Source organism: Monodelphis domestica, chromosome 6, assembly GCF_027887165.1.
Source record: "Monodelphis domestica isolate mMonDom1 chromosome 6, mMonDom1.pri, whole genome shotgun sequence".
In the NCBI taxonomy this organism is placed as follows: domain Eukaryota; kingdom Metazoa; phylum Chordata; class Mammalia; order Didelphimorphia; family Didelphidae; genus Monodelphis; species Monodelphis domestica.
This window is the reverse complement of record NC_077232.1, coordinates 158,312,286-158,335,490: the sequence shown is the minus strand read 5'-3', so window position 1 is coordinate 158,335,490 and position 23,205 is coordinate 158,312,286. Positions and strand designations below refer to the sequence as shown.

General features: G+C 43.4%; 1 protein-coding gene across 5 annotated transcripts in view; it reads right to left on the bottom strand.

The window, feature by feature from the left end:
- JADE1 (jade family PHD finger 1) overlaps window positions 1-23,205 on the bottom strand; it is a 90,149-nt gene that overhangs the window by 56,246 nt on the left and 10,698 nt on the right. For all 5 annotated transcript variants that reach the window (XM_007496353.3, XM_007496355.3, XM_056802699.1 and 2 more), the window contains exon 2: window positions 5,660-5,737. In XM_007496353.3, coding sequence (XP_007496415.1) covers window positions 5,660-5,711 — 52 coding nt within the window. In that variant the 5' untranslated portion in view covers window positions 5,712-5,737. The remainder of the gene's footprint in view (window positions 1-5,659; window positions 5,738-23,205) is intronic.

Sequence of the window (23,205 nt, the reverse complement as noted above, 5' to 3'; positions counted from 1 at the left end):
AGTTAATGCAAGTCAAGAAGCCAAGAAAGGCATTGGCTTAGATTCCCTTGTATATTCACCAATAGTTCTTAGGGGAGGAAAGAGAAGAGAATTATGGATATCACACAATAAAACAAAATTTTGGAATCCCAAGACCTGGGTTCAAAATCTGATTTCTGCATGCTGTATGTGGCCTTGAATGAAGCTCTTCAACTCTCTCTCTCTGTTTCTAGATAAGGATCTATAAAATGAGCAGACTGCACTAAATCTACAACCCTTCTTCCTCCTCTTTCTGACCACCAAGAATAGCCTAACCTTGGAAACTCACTTCGGCCTCTTAGCATTGCTAGTTTTCTTCAATGCTCCCCTTAAATGCCACTTCCTGCTCGGGTCCCTCCCTGATCCTCTGCTAGCAAATGACCACAAAATCACCTCGTCCTGCGCTTGGCACGGCAGATGCCATTTATTCAATCGAATGTGGGCTCCCTGAGGGCAGGGACTGTTTGGTTGTCATCTTTGTGTCCCCAGGTATGGCACACAGTAGGTGCCCAATGGCTGGTCCCTCGGGTCAGTGGAGGGAAGGGAGATGAAGCCAGGTAAACAGGTCAGGGAAGGGAGAGGACGATCAGTGTCAGAAATGAACAAAGCAAAGGCAAGGTGACTAGTGAAACTCCAAGAATTCCCATCAACAGCTTCCTGTAGCCTGGCCTTTGGGGGTGATATCTACCTTCGGCCAGGAGGGAGATCTAAGAGATGATCCAGGTCAAAGCCTTCATCTGCAGAGAAGGAAAGTAAGGACAAACCAGGAATTGTGAGGACCAGACTGGGGGATGTGAGCCCAGACCCAGTGTCCAAAGGCAAAGAGGGTTCTTCCCAGTGTAACTCATTGTCTCCCTACAGGCAAAGGGTATGGGGCAAGATTTCTACTCACTGATGCCTAAATAGATTACAAATCCTATCAGTGTGTATGAAATTAAATTCAAACAACATTTATGGAGTATCTATTAAGAACAAATGCCATTTAAAAAAATTTTTTTAAAAAGAACAAATGTCATGCTAGGTATTCAGGGAGATACAAAAATGGAAGGGGGTAGAGAAAAAAGAAAGAAAAACCTGCCTTCAAAGAGATTCTAGTTAAGGAACCATATCCTCTGTAAATTTATCACTCCTCCAAAGTGATGCAAAAGGGGGAAAATTTAATCAAAACCCCCTACAATACCAAAGTCTCCTTTAATCCATTGCAATAGCTTCATTTTCAGAGCCAACTGGGAATGGATAAATAAAAGTCCTGGGTTCAAATCTGGCCTGAGACACTTTTTTGTGTGTGATCCTGGAAGAATCACAATAATTCCCATTGCCTAGCCTTTACCACTCTTCTACCTTAGAACCAATACACAGTATTGGCTCTAAGATGGAAGGTAAGGGTTTAGGAAAAAAATAATAAAAATAAATTAACTGGAGATTTGGAATCAGAGGACCTGGGTCCAAATCCTATTCCTATCCTGGAGCACAAAAGGTCTCACATGACCTGGTACAAATCATTCTAGTTGTCTGTTTCCTCATCTCTAACAGGAGGGGGTTGGACTAAAGGACCTCTGAGGTGTCCCAGATCTAAGGAGACAGCTGTTTATCTGGGGGAGGAGGAGGAAGAAGAGGGAGAAAAAAAATTCTAGGAGTCAAAAGCTCCCCTTCCAAGGACAAAAGGGTAAATACTGGGAAGAGAAGCTAGGAAGGTACCTGGAGCTATTGTCATGATAAAGAAGCACTGGCAAATCAAGAAAAAGAGATAAAATGGTTGACAAGAAATTTGAAAGCATCTGGGAAATTTTGTTGGCTTTAAGGATTGGAAAAAAAAAAAAGGTGGGCCCCCACTAAAACCTTGCAAGGAGTAGTTCCCCAAACTGCCCACCTTCCCCTGAGGGTCCCTCTCCCCATCCCAGTCACCAGTGTCACAAACTAGACTGGTTTGAGCTGCCTCTCCCTTCCCTTTCATGCTCTATTCTTTACCAAAGTAAACAAGGCTACATTTTATTAAGCAGAGCCTCTGATGAACTCAGCTTCTCCAGATAAAGAAATAAAGAACCAAAGAACCGGGAAGGTTGAGGTCCAGGTAGAACAGGGAAGGTTGAGATCCAGATATGGAAAAGGCTTTCTCTCCAAAGAAGGTATAGCCCTTTGGTTTGGATCTAGCAACGCTCCACTTGCAGGAAGGGGGTTAAAGAACAATTATTTTTAATGTGCATTTAAGTCAATCCTCTTACCATAATTTGCTCAGCTATTCCCAACCAAGGGGCATCTACTTTGTTGCCCCAGAGAAGGACATCTAGCCATCTTCTCAGAAGGGACCACAGAGGTGGAATGTTGCATCCTAAGTGTTCCATCATTTTTATTGACTTTTGCTTATAATTTTTTTCTGCTACAAAGTAGGATTTCTATGGAAGGAAGGTGGCCGTAGACTATGAAATCATCCTAATGGGTTTTTTTAAGTTATAAATAAAATATCATCAAGGATTTAAAAAAAAAAACCTCCCTCCCTTTAAAGCAGCATACCTACTAAGCTCTCCCTAGGAAAATTGAGAACAATCAAATGTTCTAAGAAAAGAAAGCACAAAAGGCTTATTTCCCTAATTGACGGAAAGGGATGAGGACAGTAGTGATGGGTAACCGGCAGTTTCAGAATGAAACATGTTAATCCTCCGGGTGACTTGAAGGAGTTGACAACAGAACGGGTGCCACGTCCAGGAACGGCAGCGATGCCTCTGAGTCCGCTCCGAGAGATGCTCAAAGGAGTGCGTTCTCCATGTCTCAATGTACAGATGTGTTTGTACTTCCCCCATGGAGGCAACCATTCACCAGTGCTGCCAGAAGTCAGAGTCCAGTTCTTTAAAGTTACTTCTATGGGTCTGTGATCTCCTCAAAGGGAGCAATACTCCCTGCAAGGAGCTGAAAAGCCATCCATCCAGGCGTCCTCAGCTGGAGTGACTCTTGTCTGCACGCTTCTGTAAATCCTCCACACGGAGTCTCCTCGGCCTCCGGAGGCCCTTCCACTAAATCTCCTGGATACCAGTGGAGATCACAGACTGGCCCTCGCTTTCATTTTTCTGCCATGTTCTAAGAAAATAAATCTCGCCGGGCTTGTTTTCCTAGCGTGGCCAATGAGCTAAAAACACTTATGGTGGTGCCTGCAAAAACTTAGAAAACATCTGGGCCTAGGTCCGTTTCTGAAGACATTCCCCACACCACCAGCGGCACTGAGCCTCTAAACCGTCCCTCGCACCCACTGCCTGCTGGGCTGGGACTGGGCTGGGTTGTGTGTGGAAAGTCGCTCTGGGACAAAAAATTTGCTGAAGATAAGGAGCACACTCACAAAATGTAAGGGCCTTTAACTCTCTCGAGGACACAAATGACTGTCATAGATTAGCAAATCAGTTTGGATTCAGCCTCACTTGGAGATGATCCGTCTGTCTCCAACTTGTCAGGAAGGCGGCTGAGAGCTGGGAGAGGTTCGGTCTCCTCATCTGTAAAATGGGTCACAATAACAGCATCCCCCTCACAGAGCTGTTGTGAAGATAAAGTGGAATGATGGCCGTAAAGAGCCTGAAAATGTAAACCGTTATTATTACTATGGGTGCCCTCTTAGAAAAGTTTCTGCCACGCTCTGGGTCTCGGCATCCCCATCTATAAAATGAAAGGCCTAGACGTGACCTCCTAATACTCATCTATGATCCTTCCATCCCTAGATTTGAAATCTTTCCCGTTTAAGAAGAACTGCGGAGGCTTCTGTTTTGTGGTCCTCATGGCCGGGGCTCCACTTGTACGCTCTTTTCTTGGTGACTCCCTGCTCGCGGTGGTCTCCCCGCCTCCCTCCATGCCACGCTGCGGCATCAGACTCAGACTTCAGAGAAGAAGAGGGAAAAAACTAACGAGCCAAGCACCGCCTAAGCCACGGCCCTGCCTTTCAGAGCTTATCATCTGGAAAAGGAAATCGGCCGCTGCTGAAGAGAGAAGGCCAAATTCGGGGGCAGCAACCCCTCCGGTCAGACCGCCGCTGAGGGCTAGAGTAGGGGGGAAGACGTTCAGAGAGGAATCTCTGCCTGGAAGGAGGGGTGCAAATTGGGGTGTCGGTGTATTGGGATTAAGTAAGCAGAAGAACTCATCAGTAGCATTGGGGTTAGCTTGGGTTTTAGCCGGATCCCAATTTCCACCCAACAAGGGGACAGAGGACAGGAATTTCCAAGGACAGTGAGGAAGAATTGAAGGTTTCTGCAGGCAAGCAATAGGAAATGAGGGAGGCCAGAGAGAAGTTATCAAGGGCTCTCAAAGCCTGCCAAATGGGTTTGGACTTGAGGATTTAGGAGATAAAGAAGATGGACAAATGTGGTTTGAAAACCGAGAGAAGGCCCGAGTTCAAATCCCAGGAGGTGGAATGTGCGCTTTGTTCATCTGCAAAATGGGGACACCCCCCTCAGGCCCTACTTCAAACCAAGCTCAAATAAGACAAAGCAGGGAAAGCATTGGGTTCCCCCAAAGTGCTCCACCGAGAGCCCAACATGATTGCCCCAGGGGCAGGTCACCAGAGAAAAGCCATTATCGTACTAGGTAACCACACAAACTCTGCATCCCAGGGGGCTGGAGGTGTACGGGGCCATTTGTCTCTCCGTCCGACGGCCTTGGGCGGCTGCTTCTTCGCCTTTTTTAAGTTTCTGTGTCTGCTTTTTATCTTTTCCCTCTATTCTCCCTTGTAGTCCATGTGCCCACCTGGAGCAGCTCTGGCCCCACCACCTCCTCCACATTACACTGGCTTGAAACAGACTGGAATGAATGAAAACACCTCTCCTAAGGCCTCGACCACGACCCGATTTAGGCGCTAGAACTGCTCGTAAACTAAAAGCAAAGCTCTTGGGAGAGGGAGTCAGCCGGCGGCTCGGTAGACTTTCTGGTCTGCCTGCTCCACAGACGGTCCTGCTGACTTCGTGGTTCTTGGCTGTGTTCCAAAGAGGTGAGACGTTACTGGATTAAAGTCAAGAGAGGCATAATCATCATCATAATGACTGACACTTTATAGAGTGCTTGAAGTCTTACGACGTAGCAGCTATAAAGGAAGGTTCTGTCAGGGGGGCAGTTATGGGGAATTTGCAGTCACCTAAAAAAGAGCAACAGCAAAACATTTTAGAAGAATCAAAGAGTTGGCAAAGCCTCCCAGAGACTCTAGGAAGCCCACAGCAGGAGGATGATTAGCACCATTTTAAAGAAGAAGAAACTGAGGCTGAGACGGGTTCATTTCCTTGTTTAGAATCCCCCAGAGTCCCTATGGGAGGCAGAATTTGAACCGAGGTCGTCCTGATCCCAGTCCAGCATCGGCATCCTTCCCTGAAAATGCAGGAGCCCTACCTCCATGTTTTCCTCTCCGCCTGGGTGAGTCATCACCCTTTCCCTCCTCCCTCCTCATCAGGCCGGCCTGGATGCTGCGGTGACCTCCGGGAGAAGCAGATGTGGGTGTCTGGGAGCAGGAGCGTCCGTTCCGGGCCGGCTGGAGAGCTTGGGTGGCAGCAGAGCCCCCTGTCCCCCAGGAGCCCCAGCGCCCATCCCCTGCCTGCCAGGACCTCGCGGAGGCTATTGAAAGCATTTTTATACAGACCCAAACCCCGGTCATCTCCAAACACAACCGAGCCCCACTTACTGCCGTTGTCATCAGAGTCTTCGCTGCTGCTAGGGAGCCGGCCTCGTTTCATGATCTCCCCGGGACACGGCGGGCGGCCTGCAAGGCAAGGAGACAGCCCTTAATCAGAGAGAATAAGCCACCTTCACCGAGGACCGACGCACGCAGACCCACGGCTCCCGGGAGCTGTGCTGGGGACGGCCACGGCCGGACGCCCCAACAGAGCTAAAAGGCCTGCTGAGATCACAGGAGAGAAGAAGACAGCGGGGGCCCGGGAGGAGGTTTGGGAAGCTGGCTGTGGATCCCCGTGTCCCCCAGGCCCGAGTCTGCGAGCTCCAGTCTTCCAAAGACCAGAACAATGGCACCTTCTTACCTCCAGACCCATCCAAAGTTTACTTGTGGCTGTGTAAGCCAGGGCTGTGAATCCTGACGCTGCTTGGGGGAGATGCGAGCATGTGGTGGGGGTGGGGGGAATAATGATGCTTTTTAGGCAAATTTTTGTGCTCTGGAAACGTGCCTATTTTGGAGGCCCCGAAGGCCCCAATCACTCAGTGTGCCAGGAAAGGCAAGGCCTGGGCAACAATAATGCAAATCTCTCCCCCTGACACTTCCACACCCCTTGGCTGCCCATGGCAGCCGCAGCAGCATCCTTGCTTTCTGGGGAAGGGGGGTAGGATCCCTCGGGCCTCACCCAAGGAGAAGATTCCCACCCAGACTTCCTTTCTCTTTCTAAGAGAATTCCAATGCTCTAAGATCTTGGGATTCAGGGCTAGGAGACCCTAAGTCACCAAATTAGAAGTGGGAGAGACCTGGAAGGTCAGCTAACCCAAACTCCCCATATTACAGATGAAGACCAAGGATGAGAGAGGTTACAAGGTCACCAAGAGGGGAGCTGGGATGTGAACCCAGACTGGCTCTTCCGAAGACGTGCGCATCCTCCAGCCACCCCAAAAGGGCTGGCCCCTTACCATTCACACATTTTAAAAGAATCAAAGAGTTCGCAAAGCCTCCCAGAGATTCTAGGAAGCAGCGCCTTGCTTACCCATCTACCCTCCAAAGAGTACATAATCTCACATTTTTAACATGCATCTCCTTTACTAACATCTTCTCTATCACTTTCCTAAATCTAAGCAATTAGTTAAATAATAGATGAAATTCTGATTCGTAGCATCTGCTGCTTTCTGAGGTGTGAATGCTAATGCTGAGGAGCTGGGGTGACCTGGCTAGGGCACATCGCTGAATGCAGAGGAAATAGGTCCCCAAAGCTCACCATCAACAGCTAATATTTATTCAATATGGTTTCTATTCAATTACACTTTAAATTTAAATTAAACTAAAATTCTATTCAATTAATATAAAATCAAAGCTAATTTTATTAAGTACCTACTGTGAACAAGGTACTGTGTTCCAAAGCCTTACTAATATTGTAGCAAAAGAGTATCACTTGAGAAAATGATACTATTAGATAGGCTGCAGATAAATGAGTGAAAAGGCAGATTTGGGGCTGGAAAAGACTTTTAGAGACTAACAAGTATAGTCCTTCTTCTCTCCCCACTCTCTCATTTTACGTATTAGGTAACTGAATTTCAGATGAGGAAATGATTGCCCAAAGTTCTAGTGCTACGATCTTGAAGGGCTAAAATTCAAACCCAGGTTCTCTAACTTCAAATATCCAGTATTTTTTCCATTGAAATGAACAATCCCAGAGATCAGAGGCACAGCAGTGGTACAGAGAAAGAGGGCTGTACTTGGAACAAGCTGGATTGGAATCTCAGCCCTGATTAACCCATCTAAACTTCAAGTTTTTCCTCTATAAAATGAGCATCATAAATATTTGCACTCTCAAATGGGGCTCTTGTGGAAGTGTTCTGTGCAGGGGCTAGATCTCCCTGAGAGAAACATTTCTACCACCTCTAGCAAAGAGGACAAAGGCACTGCTCCCCAAAACACAATCCCCTTCTGTCTTTTCCTGGAAAGAAGCACCCTTCTCCTCCTACCACCAGCTGTACCTTTCAAGGTCCCGCCTGCCCCCATCCCAGCCCCTCAAGATGTCTCCTTCCTCCTCAGTTGCACAGAACTTTTGTCCCTAACACTTTTAAAATTTTTTTCTCATTTTTATCTTTTCCAGATTGCATGACAATAACAAGTTTTATTCCCTTTCTGACATTTTGCAATCCATGTTCTCTCCCTCCCCTGTTCCCAAGAAGGCAAGCAATGTGACATAGACACAATGTACATATATTATCATATTACATATTAATCTGTTCATCCCTACCACTCTTTAAATTTCTCACATTCTACTCTCCCTTTAGGTCGAGTCATACCCACAGGCCACAGGGGGTTTATGCCCTCTGTGAGATTCCTTGAGGACTACCCCAATCTCGTCATCTTTAGATCTTAAAAAGGAGCATTCATCATTCTCCTGTACTCAGCAAGCACGTCTGGACATCACAGGATTGAGAACTGGAAGAGACCTTAGAGAGCATCTATACCACAGGTTGATTCTTAACCTGGAGCCCGTGAACATTTTTTAAAACCTCATTTTGATCCATTATTTTATTATAATCAGTTTCCTTTTAAATCCTATATATTTTACTCTATGCATTTAAAATACTGTCCTGAGAAAGGGCCCACAGGCTTCACCAGGTTGCCAAAGGGATCCAGGACACACAAAAAAAGTTAAGAACCCTCAGGCTAAGTCAACTCTTTCATGGAGAAGATGAGGAAACTGAGGCATGGTGTGGGGAAAAGAACCTGCCAAAAGCCACAGAGCTAGAAGGTTAACAGAGTGGGAACAGATCCGGGATGCCAAACCCAGTGTTCTTTCCACAGAATCCTGCTGTTTCTCAAGGGCCTTTCTTCTTCTTATCCGCAGAACTCATTATGGTGCCCAGCACATAAGTAATAATTATTAACAAATGCTTATTGGCTGACTGGCTGAGAAAAGGTGAGAAGGGAAGGGCAGACCCACTCACCTTATACTCAGAAAAGGGAACAGACTGATTAAAGTGTAGGAAGGAGAGAGATCTATTTTTGCCAAGAGGGGAAATACCCACGCACCATTCATCCTCACAGAGGAGTTTCAATATTACCATCTCTGATGTTGCAGACTGTCTAAAAAATGTGCTTTTTTTCGGAAGCAGAAGGGTAAAATGCATACAGAAATTCAGAAAGAAAACTGAGGATCCCAGTTCAGTAGCCTTGGAAAAGCCCTCCGAGGTCATCTAATCCAAGTTCCTCTTTTTACAAATAAGGAAACCTAGGTCCATACAGGTGAAAGGACCTATCACAGACCGTAGTAAGTGGCAAAGACAGGATTTGAACCCAAGTTCTCTGACACCAAATTCAGCATTCTTTCCACAAGTGACAGAATGATATAACTATCTATAGGGGAAAAGACTGCGTAAGAGGCCATCTTGCTTGCTGCCTCACCAACTTAGGGTCCCCCTAGAAGGGACCTCAAGAGTTCCACTGAATAAAGGGTATGTGTGAGATTCTCTCCCAAAAAAAACTTCAGTCTTTTCCAGCTCTCAGTTTGTAATCCTAGGCTCCCACCATCTCACAATCCAATCCCACCACCATTTATGGAGCACCTACTACATGCTCTACCTAGGACTCCCAACAGGGAAACAGAACTACTGCATCTTCACGGGTCCAGACAACTTCCCCTCTCCCAATTTCTGATAAACCAAACTGCCCTCCTAGCTTTGGAACACAGATCTAGACTGGAGAGAATGCGTAAAGTGGAAAAGAAAATGCAAGTGTGGCCAACACAGCAGGATACTCCTGAAAGCATCAGAATACTCTCTTAAGCAAAATTATGCAAGTAAAAGGAGATGAAAATAGTTTTCCCCCTCCTAATGAATTCCATTTTTAGCCACACAGAAAGCTTACGAGTAATGAAGGTTGAGAAGACGCTTTATTTCTCCAGGGACCCAGGGCTGTAATGGGGGTTTGTACAGTACTGCATTTCCCCCTCTGAGGCTCTGATGTACTTAAGCCTCGACAAAAGGCTGATTTATCTCACTCCAAGTTTCTTTACTGTATCAAGGAATCAGATCGAATGTTTCTGCCTCCCAGATGGATAGTCCTGAGGTGAGGCTGTAAACATGTGGCCATTAGGAGCTAGTGCAAAACTATACTCCGATTCTCCTTCCTAACTATTTCAGCTCAAGAGCTGACCATCTTCTACAAGGTGAGAGCTTAAGTGATCATGGGCCACAGGGCCATCTAAATGCCCTTATGTACGGCCTCTGATGTAATACCCTCGAAAAGGCAAGAGGTCCTCCAGAGCTGGGGTCTGTATGGCTAGATATGCCGAAGAGAGATTCACAAATCAGTTTATCTTACTGTAATAAGAAGACATAAAAAGTTAGAGCTCTCTCCTAAAATGTCCAGGTTATACACTCTCAGTAAGTATTTTTTACTGCTCAATTATGAAATATAAGTACCACTGGATGAAGTCTGGAAAAATAGGGTTTGAATCCTAGGGCAGAAGTTGATTCCCCATAGAGAAGCTGGTAATACTGCTTTTGAGTTCCTTATCCAAAAAATGGGAATAATAGATTTAAAAGTTTATAAAGCATTACATATAAATATACAAGCATGGATATATATATATATGTATATATATATATATATATGTTGATCTTTATAACAACTCTGTGAGGTAAGTGTGAGGTATTATTCCAATTTAATAAAGAAACAGCCTGAGAGTGATGGAGGAGGGACTTGTCCAAAGTGCCATAGCCAGGAAAAGCCTGAGGATGGACCTGATTTCAAGTCTTTCTGACTGCAGAGACCCCACTGCATCACCTGGCTGAAGAATGACAACTCCATAGGGTTGTTGTGGAAATCAAATGAAATAATATACATAAAGCACTTTACAAATGCTGTATAAATTTGAAATCGTATCATGATGATTTCCTTTATTTTATTCTCAGTATTAAGTCACTGAGTTTTGTCAATTCTTACTTTTAAATGCCCTGCAGTCAGTCAGTCAGTAAATATTTATTGAACATCTCTACTATTACGCCAGGCACCTTGCTAACTGTGGTAGATACAAAAAGAGGCCAGAGAGAGTCTCTGCCCCCAAAGGAGTTCCCAATTGAACAGAGAGACAAGGAGCAAATACATTTGAACAAACAAGCTATAAACAGAATAAACAAGAAATCATTTAAAGAGGGAAGGCGCTGGAATTAAGAAGAGTTCAGAAAGGTTTCCTCCAATGAAATGGTAAGCTAGTTTAGCTTTTTTGTCTATTTATGCCTAGTGCCCAGCACAGCATCTTGCATATGGCAGGCATTTAATATTTCCTGAATTTGTGGAAATGCCGCCCGAATATCATCATCCCTTTCTTTCTACTCTTGATGGTTAACAACCTAGTAACAGTCCTACTAATTTAACCTCCCTAAATTCAATTTCTTCCTCCTATTTCACTGACCAAACTAAGAGCCCTAACACACTTCATCTAAATGTCTTCCCTATTCAAAAACGGTTACTAGCTCCCTCTTCTCAGGAATGAGGGACGTAGATGAGGGGGCGACTTTGGTTATCTTATCTGGAATATCCATCCCGGCCCTTTGGCCAGGAGATATCTGCTTGCTGAACTGAATGAAACTGAAATGAAGGGAGGTGAATTCCCACTGCCAACGGGAAAAGGCCAAAACTCCTTAACCTGATGTTCATGGGCTTCCGGAACATCTGTACCCAGCTTAGAGCACCTGCTTCTGTTGTGCTCCCAGCCTCTTCCCCCTTATCAACCCCACTCTAAAATAAAGGAAGAGGGATGGAAAGACCGTAGCATTCATCGAGACCCAAACAACATGAGTCAGGACCAGCACCAACATCTCCTGGTTCCCAGTCCATTGGACCCATCACAATACCACCACTATAAAAGCTGCTGGTGCAGAGAAGCATGCTCGTCAATCATATCTAGAATTATGATGCAGTAGCAGGAGAGGGGCAAGCTAGTTTTGGAAACAGAATGCCTGGTTCAGTCTAGAAGGGAAAAGAATCAGCTCTCCTGTGTTAAGGGACACTAAACCTGTGAGGTAAGTGCTGTTATTATCCCCATTTTGCAGTTGAGGAAACTGAGGGAAAGGGAGGTTCCCCAGGGTCACACAAGTGTCTGATTCCATATCTGAAGCCCAGTTCTCTATCCACTGTACTACCTAATTGAGTCTTATCTTCCTTATCTTATATGACTTTGGACAAGTCAATTTATCTCTCTTGGATTCGGTCTACTCATCTGTAAAATGTGGGAGTCAGACTGGATAGCCTCAAAGCTCCCAACACACTACACTGAGGATCCTATAATGTGTCTTTTTTTTTTTCCAAGGACCTCCCCAGCTTCCATTTGACCCTACCTGAACATTCCAACTCAGATGGATCTCCTCTCCCCTGGTCTCCCACCTTATCATTTCCTATCTCTGCTATGCATTAGTATACTTAACCTTGCTTCCCTAGGTCAGGGACCAGATAAAGCACTGGACTCAAGAGTCAAAGACCTCAGTTCCCAATAAAGCTCCTGTGAGACCTTGGATGAGTCACCTCCCTTTTATAGGGGAAGTTTCCTCCTCCGTGATGGGGGTGGGTTAAGTCTAAGGTCCCTTCTAGATCACTGTCCTATCACATAAAACTCCATATAGTATGATACTTGGTGCTCAAAGATAGGACACAGAATGAGTAATGGAAAACACACTGAATTTTTGCAAATGGAAATCCTTATTGCACAAATCCAAAGGATTCTGGAATGGGAAGTCATGTAATCCAACCCACACCTGAACAAGAATCCCCTGGTCATCCAGCCTCAACTGGAAGACCTCCAGTGAGAAATACTCCACTACTACCCATGGCAGTCCCCTCCACTTTGGGAATACTCTCACTGTTGGAAAGGTTTTCCTAACATCAAGCCTAAATCCACCTCTTTGCAATTTCCACCCGCTGCTTCTGCCTTATTCTGGCCTCTGGATCCAAGCACAACAAGCTTAATCCCTCCTCTTTGGCATTTTCTCACTTCTACCAGTTCTGTTTGCCCTTTCACTGGCAATGGTTCCAACCAGCTTAGCTGTAATTTTTTTTCTGCCTCTTTCTCTTTCTCTGTTAAATAGTTCATCCATAATCTGACCCGTAAATGTACCAGAAGACAGCCCCGGTGGAGACTGTTACAATGGAAGGATCAGTGGATCTGCAAGTAGAGGACAAAGCTTCGTTTCCCAGTTCTTCCACTTGCTTGTCACCTTGGACCAGTCACTTCCATTGTTTGAGCTTTAGGATCTCTTCATCTCTAAAGTGAGATGGTCAGAAAGGTGGCATTTTACAACCCTTACAGCTCGAAAGCTGTCCTATCAAGAGAAAGGTTCCTTAACCAAGAATGTAATCAGGAATTCACCTGGGATATTAAAAGCCCTGAATGAAGGTTCCAAGAACATTAATTGCAGTTTTCTAGGAACATCTGTAGGAGGGCAAAGACAGGAGTTATAAAGGCTTCTGGATTGGCATGAAGGGCTTGTGATCTGCATTGATACTAGTGGAGTCATGGAGGAATGAGCTCTGAGGCAGAAAATCTTCTACCAAGCAATATTTTCAAAGGTACAAGTTCCGAGGCTGTCTTAAAAGACTCGTAACTTTCTTAATTTATAAGGTCAGCGATGTGGAGTTAGACAGAGCCTCAGAAGTCATGCACCTCCTCATTCTTAATCATGAGAAAACAATTCCATAGAAAAGTGACAGATTTGGACTCAGAGACTGTAAGGATTCACCTTTCCTTTTGGGGATCCCAAACCAACACCCCCCCCAAAAAAAAAACTATTACATGAGGCTATTGCATAGATATTTGTTAGCTTAACTTGGCAGACAAAAGGTCTTTTTAATTAAAGTCTTTTATCTGAAATGTTTATTTTCCACAGTAGAAATAGAACATCTATGTTCATTGATAGGGCACCATTAATATAGTAATAGCTAGCATTTAAGTGCTTTAAGGTCAGTAAAGGGCTTTACAAATATTAATTAATTCGATCTTCACAACAACCCTGAGAGGTAGATGCCATTATTATTTCCAGCTAGTGTTGGATTTGAACTTGGGTCTTTCTGACTCCCTATCCAGCACTCTATCCACAGTACCACTGAGGTTATCTCTCAACAAATGGACCAGCAATGGCAGGAGTTAGCTTCAGAGGACCAGGGTTCAACGCCAGGCTCTGACATTATTGAGGAGCGCTTAGTTAATCTTTCTAACTCTTCTGTAAAATGAGGAATGTGGACCAGATGACTTGTACAATCCCTTCCGGCTCTCAGTCTACTTCACATGAACCTTACGATTGAGACCTATCTGTTCAGAGATGAGGAAAGGGAGACTTGGAAAGATGAAATGACTTGTCCCAAGTCCTACAGATACAGTCCCAGAGGCCGACACCCTCTAACCACAATGCCATGCTCACTCACACTGAGGAGAGCTAGATGGAATCATCTTTAACATCTCTCCCGCAGGACCTAATGTTGAGCAGTTCAATCTCTCCTCAATAGTTTAAGAAAGTGGGGCAGCTGGGTAAAGCAGTGGACCCAGCCTCAGACACTTCCTCGCTGTGAGATCCTGGGCAAGTCACTTAACTCCTATTGCCTGACCCTAGAGGCTCTTCTATCTTAGAATGCTAAGACCAAAGGTAAGGGTTAAAAAAAAAATAGTTGGAGAGCAAGAAAATAAATCCAAAGCCAAAACAAGCATTTTGTTCTTATCATCCATCAGAAAAATGGCTGAAGAAAATTTCCCACCAATTTTCCTAAACTACTCACTTTTTGAAGGAAGGGCAAAGGTGAACCTTCCCAGATGAAAAGGAAAAGTGATTATTTCAGCAACAAACGAATACAAAAGAGAGATAACAGGGGCAGTTGGAAGATCATTATCAACTTACAGCCCACTTGCATAAACAGCCACTCCTACAAAGAGAAAAACTTGATTCAGGGACTTGGACAAGGAAGTTAATTAAAAACATCTCTTAAATTCAGCAACCAGGAGGTCAAAAACAATTTGGTAAAGAACAGTAGAGCTTTTTAATCAACAGAATTTTTGATTCATTACCTTTTGACTGGCTGTTCGGTTTGAAATCATTTTTAAACTTTTTTTGAAAAACTCAACACAGGTTGATTTCTTTTAAATGAATACAACCATATTTGGGGTCTAGAACTAGAAGGGATCCAAGTACCTCATTTTACAGATGAGGAAAATGAGATCTGAAGTGTCACATATAAAATTAGTGGTGAAGTCAGGATAGGAACTTTCGGTTCTTTCTATCACTCTGTCCATTGCACTGTTGTCTAGCTGACCCAAACTTTCAAGACAGCCAGTATCTTCATGAAATCTCCCCCTGCCTGACTTCTATCAAAATATGTCCTGAGGAAATGAGTGGCAAAAACAAAAATGACTAATGCCCTTTAAATGTTTTCTTTTCCAAGATAATCCAAAGAACTCACTCTAGCTGTCAAATTTCAGTTATGAAGCAAGAAGCCTCTATGACCACCATCTTGGGATATGGAAAGATTCCATCTGGCAACTTGATTGCATGTGGCCCCACTCATGGATCTAGTCCATGATGTGGTCTTTAAATTTCATTCCAGTTCTAAAGTCCATGAATGACTTTGATCTCAAGGATCTGGGTGGTTTTGGTATAGATAACTGAAAGCACTTCAAGCCCTCCACATTTTGACTACATACATTTCTAGTCTTTACTTCCCTCAAAAAAAATGGAATCAAACTGGACTCCTCTTATTCTTCCTCACCAGATTTGTTGTGGTTGTTCAGTCTTTTTTCAGCCACGGGCAGCTCTTCATGACTCCATTTGGGGTTTTCTTGGCAGAAATACTGGAGGGGTTTGCCATTTCCTTCTCCAGCTCATTTAAAATATGAGAAAACTGAGGCAAAGAGGATTTAAATGGCTTGTCCAAGTCACACAGTTAGTGTCTAAAGCCAGGTTTGAACTCAGGAAGAAGAATCTTCCCTACTCTAGTCCCAGTAGCCTATCTTCATGAGATATATCAAATCTCTTAAGTCTTTGCCCTAGCTCTACTCAATGCCTGTAATGCACAACTGCAGAAATTCCTAATTTTCTTCAGCGTCAGATTAAGGACCTCTTTCTACCCAAAGCCTTTCCAAATTCCTGTAGCTATGAGGGCCTTTTTTCCCTTTGCAATGACCCTGCACTTAGCACTTACCGTGTGTGTGTGTGTGTGTGTGTGTGTGTGTGTGTGTGTGTGTGTGTGTGTGTGTGTGTGTGTGTGTGTCTCTCTCTCCCTGTCTCTGTCTCTCTCTGTCTCTCTGTCTCTCTCTCTCTCTCTCTCTCTCTCTATATATATATATATATATATATACACATATATATTTATTTATGTGTGTATGTGTTGCCTCTCTATTAAACATAAGCTTTTCGGAGGCAGGAACTATTTTACTTTTTAGCTGGCTAAGCAACTAAAACCAAGGCCAATTGTATGGCCATGGGCAAAAGGAACAGGCCTTATATAATTATATTGAGGGTGACATCTCCATGTCCTTCACCCTCCATTGCCCAGCCTTTGACCCAGAAGAGAGAGGACAGGGGAAGCAAAGGGCCAAGAAAACAAACTCCCTTTTCTAATGTGAAATCTTCAAACTGAAAGGAATCTTCCAGGGCAAACCTCTTCATTTTGCAAAAGTGGAAACTGAGACCCAGAGAGAAATGACATGTCAGAAGAATAATTCTAGAAAAAAAATTAATAACCTCCCAAAAGTCAATAAATCTTTGGACAAAATGGGTGAAATATATAAAATATCTGGCATTTATATAACATTTCATCAGTAGCAACTGTGCCAGGCACTTAGCAGGCGCGAAATAAATGCTTGTTGTTCTTATCTTCACAACAACCACCATGCCTGGCACACGGTAGAAGCTTAATAAGTGCTTGTGATTATCCAACTGTCATTAGAGAGCCTAATTAGTATTAGGAGAAGGAATAATACATAGATATATGTGGATCAATGGAAGGAAATAGGCATATTTAGCCTGGAGAAGGGAAGATCATAGGGGAACATGATGAATGTCTGCAAGTATTTGAAGGGCTGGTTGCTATGAGCTGGAGAAATTAATTAGATTTGTTCTCTTGAGCCTGGAGGGCAGAACCAAGGAGCAACGGGTAGAAGTTGTAAAGAGGCAAAGTTTGCACATTTCCTGTATCAGGAAAAATTTCTTAACTATTTGAGGTTTTGCAAAGTGGAATGGGTCAAGTAGAAAAGTGGTGGCTTCCCCCTCCTTCACACTAAAGTGGAGACAGGAAGACGTCAGAAGAAGACTGTAGAAGGATTAGACTAGCCAGCCACTGAGGACCTTTCCAGACTCTCACACTGGGTGATTCTATCAAAACAAAAGTTAATAATAACTGGCATCTCCATAGCACTTGAAGACAATAACTCGGCTTAAGAGGGATTTTTTTACAGGTAGGAAAAAGGTGAAGGAACTTAGTGTTCAGTTTATTCCCCTCTGTTACAAATCAACTTGGCCTCGGCTCTTAATCCTAATGAAATGATGACATGTTTATCAAACTAGAGCTTTAATTAAATTCCTTTTTAAACAAATCTAACTTCAAATGAAGCACAGATACAAAGATTATGCCAGTGCCCCCAAAAAAGGATGTGTCTGGAGTAAGGGAATCGGCATTCAAAACCCAGTTTTGCTACTTCCTACCTGTGTGACCTTGGACAAGCATGAAACTCAGTTTCCTCATCTGTTCCATGGAGGAGACTGGTTTCTGTCCAGCCCTGCATCTCTATGCCTAGGATGGAGGATTTGCTCCCGCTCACACAACTAGCGAGGGTCGGAGGGAAAGTTCAAAATGTTTTCCAGTTCCCAATCCTTTCCTTTATGGGAAGGGTCCCACCACGTATCCCCATGACTGGGAGACCAACCAATAAGTACAAGCATCTCCAGGGTAACCGTGGGAGATCTTTAACTGCTCTGACCAGATGTTCTGATGGGGGTAAAGAAAACATTCTGCAGAAAACCGCTCTCTGCCGGCTCCCTACGATTCCACTCACCCACACTGGCTTTCTACAACTGTTTTTATGAACTCAGAGCCAGCTCCCCCATCTACGTGAAGTCTCACATCTCCGGTGTGCTGAATCCTAAATGACTCCCATCTCAGGGGCTCCTGAAGGCCTTGGGAGTGTACTGAAAGGGGGCAGCTGGCCTGAAGTGCTCCAAAGGGATGCAAATGGCAACCACTCTCCCTCCTGATTTTACACATCAGGAAACTGAGGCCACTCCGTATCAGAAAAATAGGCCACCCTCTGCTATTTTATACACACAAGCATTCTACCTCGAATTGAGTCACTGTCTGGCGATACCCAAAACCCAAAATAGGTAGGAAAGGGGACATTAAAGACTTAGAGACGGAAGGGACCCTCAAAGTAATAAGGACCCAGATTAAGAGTTGAAAGAGACTTTAGGAATCAGCTAGTCTTAGTCCATTTTTAACATAAAGAAATTGGGATCCAAAAAGGTAAATGAATCGTATATTCAAAATGGCTCTCCCTCAACATATATTCAGGGCTCTCCCTCGACAAATTCCAGGGGTTCCCTTTTATCTCTAAGATCAAGTATAAATACTCTTGCTTGTCTTTAAAGGTCTTCACCATCTGATCCCTTCCAACTTTTCTAGTTTTTTTACCCATTCATTCCACAAATTAATGGCATCCTAGGCTCTACTTGCTGCTCCTTATCCATGACACTGTCACTGTGCCTTGGCACTAAGTGTCCCTGAGTCTGGATGTCCTTCCTCCTCCCCTCCATTCCTCGGAATCCCTGGTCCCTTCAAGATAAAGATCAAGTCACCTTGTGCAGAAAGCCTTTCCTAGTTTGGTGTTCCTACTTACTAGTGCCTTCTCCTCGAAAGTACACTGTATCTTCATGCTGCATCTGGCACTGGGTGCCTAGGAGCACCTGCCACCTCCCCTGTCTAGGCCAATACAAAGGTCTTGAACCTAGTGTGAAGACTCGAGGTTACTATGTTTAACATGTGTTAAGACATAGGCTTTCCTTGTATCCACACTCACCCTGAAGATACTCACAGAGGAGTATCCCCGAAACCTTGGCTCCTACTTGGCTCCTATAATCTGGTCCCCTTTTCTGCCTCTCATAGTGTGGTACCTTTCTGTAGTCCTGGCTACTGACTGGGTAAATGCATCATTACTTAGATCATTTTGATTGGGCCCTGATTGAAGGACTTGTTATAGATTTATTTTTCTTCTACTTGGAATTTTTACACATAAGACTTTGATAGTCTATATTTTCATCCAGAAATTTTTCTTTCCTTTTGATTTTTCTGATGTCTTTTTAATATCTCTTGCCAATTGATTCATATACCTCATACCTCAGCCATGCATCCCTAAGTGATCCCTTTTTTTTTATATCACCCTCTTAACGGGGGGGAATGTAAAAAAATATCATTATTTAAATTGCAAAGTTTAAATTCCTTTTGAGAAGAATTTTAGGTAAAGAAGATGCTACTTCCCTGAATTCAGAAACTGAACTGTTGGAGAAGCCATCATGAAGAAGCCTCCAGACCACGAACTGCACAAAATGAACTTTGGGTGTGGTTAATGAACATTTATTTGCATGCATACTTTCATGCCAAAGGGGACTGCCCCCTAACTGGCTTTCTGTCAATGCATCCAGTAATTATTGGTTTTATTCTTTTCTTTCTCTTATCCTCAATTATTGTAATCTTTAAATTGATTATGTTTTCATGATCCTTTGGAAAAAAATTAATTTTTTGCAAACGATCAAAGGGGGGGAATGTAAAAAATAGACTCGAATACAGGACTACAATCCCCATGAGCCTTTGCTCCACTTCCCCAGAATGCCTTGTAATCTCACCTGGGCCAAGATCGAGAAGATATTTAAGTTGATTCAAAGGCTTTTGAGGGGCTCTTGGCTCTTTTTGGACTTCCGTTTTGGAGCAGGCGGGCTCTTGCGTGATGTGAGGTTATTTTGTCTAGGCACATGTTTCTTACTTGTATATTTTTTAATCTTTAACCTTTAATAAACCTCTAAAAAATATAATACTCCTTGCAGAGAGAAACTAATTTCTACCTGCCTCAGTCTCCCCATATTCCTAAATTTTAACTGTTACACCTGTCAGGCAGCAAAGCTCTGTGAGGGCAGGGACTCTGGCTGTCTTTGTAGAGCAGATTCTTAGCACAGTTCTGGCCCCTAATAAGCACTGAAAGGCTTGGGATTGACTCTAAAGTAACTCCACCCTGCTATTATGAACGTAAACATCCTACATTCATTTAAGCAACCATCCTGTAGACAGATAGGTGGGATGATCAGACTTTGACTATCCTATCCTGTCCTTGGATAGAGCAGGAAACTGAAAAGATCAAAACAACAGTAAGGGAGGAAGCCAACACTCCTCAGGCCTCAAATTCAGGACACTTTACCCAGCACCACTGTAGCAGCGAGAAGCCATGACCACCGCCAGCTAGGAGAAGCAAGCCCAGATCCTAGTTCCCAAAGAGCCACCCCCTGGAGATGACTCAAAGGAAGCCTTCCCAGAAACTAATCACTCTCCACAGGGACTGAGAGAGTTCAACTAATCAGATCAAGGGGTTTCCATCTCTACATTCTTTAAGAAGCAGAAAAGCTAAAATGTAATCAATGAAAAATAACATGTGAACTTGGAAACTGTTACCTAGTAGCAGTATATTAAAAGGACAAAGGAGAGCAGTAACAAGTGAAACTGAAGATTGCCAAGACTCCAGCCTCCAAAAAGCCCATATGCCTGAACTTGTAAGGGTCACTGTCCAAGGTACAGGGGAGGGCTCTGAGCTGCTCAGCCTGGAGAAAATTGGGGTGCTGGGAGCGGATGCCTGGATTCCAGCTCCAGAAGGGTTATTGCTTTAAAGAGGGTTGTCTTATTTGATTTGCCTCCATCTTCTCCCCTTTCCCCCCTCCAAAGTCCAAGTAAGGGTCTGGGAGAGAAATTTAAGTTTGATACAAGGAAAAACTCCAGATGGGACAGGACATAACAGCTCTCTGAAATGTGGAGAGGATTCACACTCACTTAGGGACTCAACTTCTTGGCCTCTCATGTCCCAACTCCTGAGATTCTGTGATTATGACTTAAAATCCAATCCACTTTGTAGGCATTATATTTCTACAGTGGAGGAACATAGCATCCCAGGCATATATATATATATATATATATATATATATATATATATATAGAAGCCACCTAAAAGGCCATCTATTTCAATGTACTCATTTTACTGATGGAAAAACTGAAGCCCAGCTGAATTTAAAAGACTTTATTTACTCAAGGTCATATTTCTAGAAAATAAAAGAGGAAAAATTGGAGCCCAGATCATCTAAAGCTAAAGTTAATTCCCTTTCCACGATACAAGGTGAAGTGAAGTCACTCTCTCCCTTCCCCACCACCCTAAACAAGCCACCATAGCATATGGTATGGTAATTATCCCTTAAGCTATTCCAATTCCCTTGAACATGATTCCATATTTACCGAACAACAGCCTGACTTTATTTCTGTTTCTCAGGTAAGGTGGTCCAACAGGACAGGAAATACACAGACCAACGGTTGCAAGTATTCAGTCTATCTTGTAATTATAATTCTCACTACAAATTAATAAATCAATATTCTGATTTTCAGATCAGTATGTCATTAATTTGATTAATGGGAAATCAACTTGTTAGGACCTTAAATGAACTAGTAACATCAAATTAGGCAGCTAGATGGAACAGTAGGCACAGTGGGAAATTTAAGAGACAGGCATGCTTTCAGATCCTGCCTCTGGCACCTTTGTGATCCTGGGCGAGCAACTCACTCCCTTTTCAACTTCAGTTTCCTTATCTGAAAAATGGAAATAGCAGCATCTACATAGTAGGGTCATAGTAGGACCTAATGGGATAAACATGTAAAGTATTTTACATAGAGAGCTATGTAACTATTATTTTTTTTAATACCTGACCCCAAAAAGTAAGCCCACATCTTAGGGGAGCCCTGCAAAGTAGAACAAGATCACACCTCTCTGGACTCAGCTAACTAAACCATCTTCCTTATAGGAAACAGAAAGAGGCTTCTGGACCACCACAACAGATATAAGAAAGTCCAAGTGATTTTCTCCCAGACACTCACTTAAAATCCTCACTAGAAACCTATTTACTCTTAATTTACAAATAATTCTAATAGATTTTGTCATCTGGTTTCCAATCAAAGCCTGAACAAATTAGAAGCTGGGTCAGTAGGAAGGTAAAGAGACGGCAGGAAAAATCGACAGCTCGAACAACTTTAAATCAGCAGTTAAACTATACTCAAACAGACTCTAAGAAGGCATAGAAAGAACTATCCCAGTTAAAAATAAAATTTAAAATCAGTGCCAAAAGTGATAATACGACCTAGAAAACTCATAGGTGTTGAAGAAGGAATTCTCAAGATGCTGACTTTACAGATGAAGAAACTGAGCCTCAAAAGAATCAAGTGACTTAGCCAGTCATACAGCTAATAAGTGACAAAGGCAGGATTCAAAGTAGATGGTGTCTCTCAAATCTCTGCTCTGACTCGGCTGCCTCCTATTCAAACCAACTTATTCAAGGTGTCTTCCGGATAGTTGATGTTTAGGATTCCACAAAGCTCAGCATGGAACAGCCTGACAGTCAGACCCTGCCTTCCCTTCCACCTACTAGTTAGTTAATAAAATTATAAATGAAAGGCAATATAGCACTTTCCTAATTCTCTGGCACGGATCATTGGAACCACAAACTCAATGAATATAATGTTGCAAAAATTAAGAACTTGTTAGAGATTCCCAACTAAAGATCATTTCCTGTAATTGTATATGAACCATATTTAAGAGACAAACAGTTGTGGCATTTCAAAGTAAGATGCTTCCACCTCGAATTTTACAGTAACCCTGTAAAAGAAGACACTGCAAGTTAAAACTGAAATTATATCTTCTAATTACCTTCCTTGGGATTTGGTCAGACCCAAGAGGTTTTAGGATAATCTAGAAGTCAGTTAGGAAGTCGAGTGTGCACCACAGAGAACTTAATGAGGCTTCATAAAGGACTACAAGATCTCTCTGGGCCTCAGTTTACACATATAAAAAAGGAAGGGGCTGGGCTCTTTCAGGCTGTAAATCCTGTGGCTGCAAGGAATTTACAATCCTTGTGGCTATATACGCCCCTGGTTTAAACTCTATTTTCAAGTCTGGCATAATTATATGGTCTGGTTTGTTTCTTTTCAGAAGAAAGGAGGTGGGGGTGGGGGGTTGGATCCAAGGCATTAGTTTGTGACAGACTGAGTCAGAGATGACAAGTCAACTAAAACTCTCAGAGATCAGTGCAGCTCTGGCTGATAATAAAGCCAAGAGAAAAGGTCCCAAGCACATTGGGGCCAGCGCCCAGGTCAAGCTTCTTGAATTAACTATTTTACAAGGGTGCACTCTGATCACAGGACTTAGATCTGGCCTCCAACTTAAAAACAACTGAGTCCAACCCTCTTAGTTTACAAATGAAGCCCAAGAG